The sequence below is a fragment of the Limulus polyphemus genome, unplaced genomic scaffold (genome assembly GCF_000517525.1).
Source record: "Limulus polyphemus unplaced genomic scaffold, Limulus_polyphemus-2.1.2 Scaffold1384, whole genome shotgun sequence".
Classification (NCBI taxonomy): domain Eukaryota; kingdom Metazoa; phylum Arthropoda; class Merostomata; order Xiphosura; family Limulidae; genus Limulus; species Limulus polyphemus.
In genome coordinates, this window is record NW_013666994.1 from 176,692 (window position 1) to 181,896 (window position 5,205).

At 32.6% G+C, this 5,205-nt stretch overlaps 1 protein-coding gene across 1 annotated transcript in view; it reads left to right on the forward strand.

Moving 5' to 3' along the window:
* Positions 1-4,260: 4,260 nt before the first annotated feature.
* LOC106463352 (agmatinase, mitochondrial-like) overlaps positions 4,261-5,205 on the forward strand; it is a 13,358-nt gene continuing 12,413 nt past the window's right edge. The window contains exon 1 of the mRNA XM_013923374.2: positions 4,261-4,555. Coding sequence (XP_013778828.2) covers positions 4,315-4,555 — 241 coding nt within the window. The 5' untranslated portion in view covers positions 4,261-4,314. The remainder of the gene's footprint in view (positions 4,556-5,205) is intronic.

A 5,205-nucleotide genomic window follows, 5' to 3' on the forward strand; every position in this document is an offset into this window, starting at 1 on the left:
AATTTACGGAAAATTAACGAACGACCAGAGACGTAACACTATTGTCGACAACGCGTTTCGTTCAGTCCAAAGATTTTCAGAGCGGTTGGGATACAACAAACATAATAGTCTTCGGAACACTATTTATTTGTTACAACAACAACTAGTAATGGATATGACGAATATAGTATGGTTGGAATACTATTATCATACAATCTACTAATTCTCGAAAATCCCTAAGGGACTAGATAAGGAATGTAGTGTTTAAAAATATAATAGGCCTAATTCTAATGTCTTATGACACATAAAATTATAATCATGCTACACCAGCTTGTAAAAGGAGTTTACACCATAAAAATATATTAAAAGCAGAAATACTATTTCTGTAATAATGTAAGAAGCTAAATAAATTATTATAAAATATATTATATACAAAATAAAGCAGAAAGTCTTAACAATCACCTTGAATTTCTCAGATAATCCTAACTTTGATGATAACTGGTTACAAAACTTTACGCTAAAATGTGTTACACTCATTGCTAATGATTTTGAAGTTAAGCCATTGTGTCGAAACTAACACAGAAGCATATCATATCTTAATATTGGAAGCTATAAAAAAAAGATTTTATTAAATCAACTAGACTTTGTGTGTAGCTAAATATTATACATGCGGATAATATCAGACAAGTTCAAAGTTTAAACAAGGTTTTTCACTTACTTCCTTATATTTTGAAAATATTCCATTCACCTGGAAATTTGCTTCAAGTATTATGATCCAAAGCCTGAAAAAAAAACTTTCTTAGTTTTACTGGAAAATTATTTGATAAAATTTCAAATAAAATACTTTTATTTTTATAAAAATAAGTATTTGCTAAACTTTTTTAAAACTATTATACAAGAAAATTACTGTTGCCCTTGTAGTTTTTATACTATTTTTACCTTTATATCTTGACTTGATTGTGCTGGATTAAATATGTTTATATCCTTGACTTGCATACGCTGAATTAATTCAGTTTATACCCTTATATCCTTGACTAGATTCTATCGGATTAATTCAGTTTATACCCTTATATCCTTGACTTGAATGTGCTGAATTAATTCCGTTATAAAAGTAGAATTCATTGCTATCCTTACTTGTTCGTAGAAGCTGAAATATCTTCATGCTCTACAGTCTACACCATCTCAACGTAGCCAAGTAAGTTTGAAACTTTGGTAAAAAATAATTAATTTTCAAAGAACATAGTGACTGCCTTGTATGATTATTAGTAGTAATTTCGTATATATATATATATATATACTACTGTATTTGTGTTCATTTGCAGAATTGCAACATCAAAACCAGGTAAGCATGAAAATGTTAAAAATAAACCTTCATTACTTCAACTCCGCAGTAGTTTACAGGTCTTGTCAGAAGGACTGCGCAACTCGTGTGAGAAATCTTGAGATATCAAAATTCAAATCTGCCAGAACTAATTGAAAACCAAAAGGAAAGCGTGGGTGTCTACCACATAATGTGTACCAAGGCCAAAAATTTTTATTTCCTATAACAGTCCATTGTCAGTTGGGGGCGCCCAACAGCTCCCTAAATCTACATAAGTGTTCACTGCACTATCACAAATATAGGAATACATATATTTGAAACACAACTTAATTAGACCAATAATATTCTGTTTATTATTACTATAGGAGGTCCGGAATACACAAAGTGATGCATATGCATAATTAATTAGTCTCAAGTGTTATGAAAACCATTTAATACTTAATATGTAGTCATTACGTAGTCGAAACAGCAGTTTTTAAATATACGTATGTTTCAACTATTGTGTATGTAATCTAAAGCAATAGAATTATTCTGTGATAACTACGCGGAGGATTTTGGCTAATAATGTATTAAAATCATGGTGCGTTATGAAACAAGTAAGCGCAAAAATTAAATGCTTCTGTCACAGAGCGATATAACAGACCAGTGTTGTGAATCTAAGGTTCGTGCCTAGTTACGGCTGACAAAAAAAACGCTCTTCTCACTTTGGGTTCGTATGCGCGTTATAAGAGTGACAGCCGAATTCTACTATTTTGTTAAACTAGCCAACGAGCTGGCTGTGGGTGGTGTTGACTAGCTGCCTTCTCTGAAGTCTATTACCTCAAAATTAATGATAGATAATAGATAAAATTATTAAATCACAAATTTATCAGATGACATTTGATTGGAGGTTTTTTGGGTAGATATAAATGCTTTTAGAAGACTGTGTAAGCAACTGGTTTTATGCCTTGACAGAGTTTTTTTGTTGGGAAAGAAAATGCTTAGAACGAAGATAGAACTCTTTTTAGGTTTTTAACGCATAAGTAATCATATGTGTACGTAAATAACATATCTAACAGAATAGAAAAAGTCTAGAAAACTGCTTCACGATCGACCTGCTAACTACATTCGAGCTGAACAAAATAACCCGCTTGGTATGTTAGTGTAATAAGAAACTGTGTATGTGTATAGTGGACCTAAGTTATAATAATCTTTACATGAAGATGAACAGCTGGTATGTTGACGTAATAAAAACTGTGTATGTGTATGGTGTACATGAGTTATAAGAATCTTTACATGAAGATGAACAGCTGGTATGTTAGTGTAATAAGAAACTGTATGTATGTGGTTGAGTAGAGTTACGAGAATCTTTGCATTTTCAGCTGAGAGAGAGTTATAACTGTGACAGTCACTTCCGTTATTTCATTAAGAGTAGACAAATAATCTTTAGGTTATGCGGATAGATTACCATTCTTTTGGTTAACATGTTAAAACTAGGGATTGCTATGGCTGTAACTTAAGAGTAATTTGGGTTAAGCACGTAAATGAAATTCTGACGACGAAAGAACTATGTGAAGAGTCCGACAGGAAAAATACAGGAACGACAGCACAAAACGTCATTAAAATATACCCAACACATATATATATATATATAAGGCCCGTCATAGAATACTACACGTATCAAAGTTACACGCACACAAATAAAAAAGTAAATTACACGCAATACAAAACAGTCTTGTCACTGCAGCCTACAGAAAACTCAGATCCACAAACTCAACGTTCTTACATAATCACGTAAACATACAGTCGCTGAATGACATACCCTTATATAGTTCCCTTAATTACTTGAAGAAAAGCTTATATATATAAACAAACTCTTATGCTCTGTAGATCGGTATCTCATATATGATGAAAGTAGTCCTAAAGTACCACATATATTCTAAACGAACACTTACAGCTAGCTAATAAATATATCATAAATGATGAAAGTAGTCCTAAGTACCATAAGTATTCTAAAAGGACACTTACAGCTGGTTAATAAATATATCATACACAATGAAAGTAGTCCTAAGTACCACTAAGTATTCTAAAAGGACACTTACAGCTGGTTAATAAATATATCATACACAATGAAAGTAGTCCTAAGTACCATAAGTATTCTAAAAGGACACTTACAGCTGGTTAATAAATATATCATACACAATGAAAGTAGTCCTAAATACCATAAGTATTCTAAAAGACCACTTACAGCTGGCTAATAAATATATTATACCACTAGGTTAAATCATTATAAGTGTATTCATAACGGTATTTATGAGTAATATGCTTCTGGTGAATTAATCCAGTGAAAAGAGTTTCTATAAATGTAACTAAACATTATTTATTATTTTATCAATGGAACTATTTGTGGTGTGTAGGACTTATCGACTAAAGCGAGTGACCTAAACACACACTAAGTGTTACATGACTTGGAAAGGGATCTCGAATAGTAGGGTACAAATCATGACCAAAAAGGAGTAATTCACTTACCATTTTCCCGTGACCAAATAATAAATCAAATTAACAATGAAATAACTATAAATTGATAAACCGTTAAGGAGAGAGAGGAACAAATTTCCGTTGTACCTGACTATCCCAGGTCTAAAATAGACCTAAAATCCAACCATGACAACATTAACTTAAGGTCTAAAATAGACCTAAAATCCAACCATGACAACACTAACTTAAGGTCTAAAATAGACCTAAAACCCGACCATAAGAACATTAATTTATAAGATTCTGACCTAGATGGTTATTCCACGTGTCACTTATGCTGCAGTGAAAGAGAAAAATAACAAATTCTCATTAGCAAACATTTTTTGACGTTTTTTTTTTAGCCTTCAACCAGACCTCTGTTTATATTTTTACAAGCTGCTTTCAGATTTCACGATGACTGATAAATGTGAAGGACAACAGTAACACAGGACATTCAAACCTAAACACATTTACTGTCTTTGTCACCAAGGGAGGTTTGAGAAGAAGATCATTTCTTTAAAATGTATTTTACCATAACGAGAGCTATATCCCAGATTACTAAGTGTAAGAAATACAGTCTTACACACATAACTGGCTTACATAGAGATGACAAGAATTATGGGCGGATGCTTTTTCGAATGCTTCACTTCTCTGAGAGAAAAACCCAACAATTTAATAAGCCTTTATCAGCAATGACTCAGATGCCACGCCCGGGGGGAATAGCTTCATTTATGCGGTTACCAATTCAAGACACATCTCAAGGTAAGGTCGTATTTTGCAGAGACGAACTGATAAAAATAAAGGTGATATATATATATATATATGTAGATATTTATTTATTAAAGTAATCGTTACGTAAAACGTAAATCTATTGTTGAAAATAAAGAGGTCGTTGTAGGCTATTTGTGCTCTGTCCACCGCGGGAAATCGACTCCCGGATTTTACTGTTGTATCTTAGCGATGACCCGCAGGGTACTGAAGATAAATAAAACATTTGCAAGCTTCCACTTTCTTAAAGTACAATGTGAGTTTAAGAACAATGTGTTCTTTCAATTTTATACTTATATTTATAGAGACGTTGTTTTTTTATCTGTGGATGTTTCAGGAGTATTTGTATCTACTATATATACTATATGTGATTTGTTGGTGTTTCAGGAGTACTTGTGTCTCCCATACTATACATTATATGTTGGCGTTTCAGGAGTACTTGTGTCTCCTATACTATACATGATGTGTTGGTGTTTTAGGAGTATTTATGTCTCCTATACTATATGTGATTTGTTGGTGTTTCGGAAGTACTCGTGTCTCCTATACCATAAGTGATTTGTTGGTGTTTCGGGAGTATTTGTGTCTCCTATACCATACGTGATTTGTTGGTGTTTCGGGAGTATTCGTGTCTCCTATACCATACG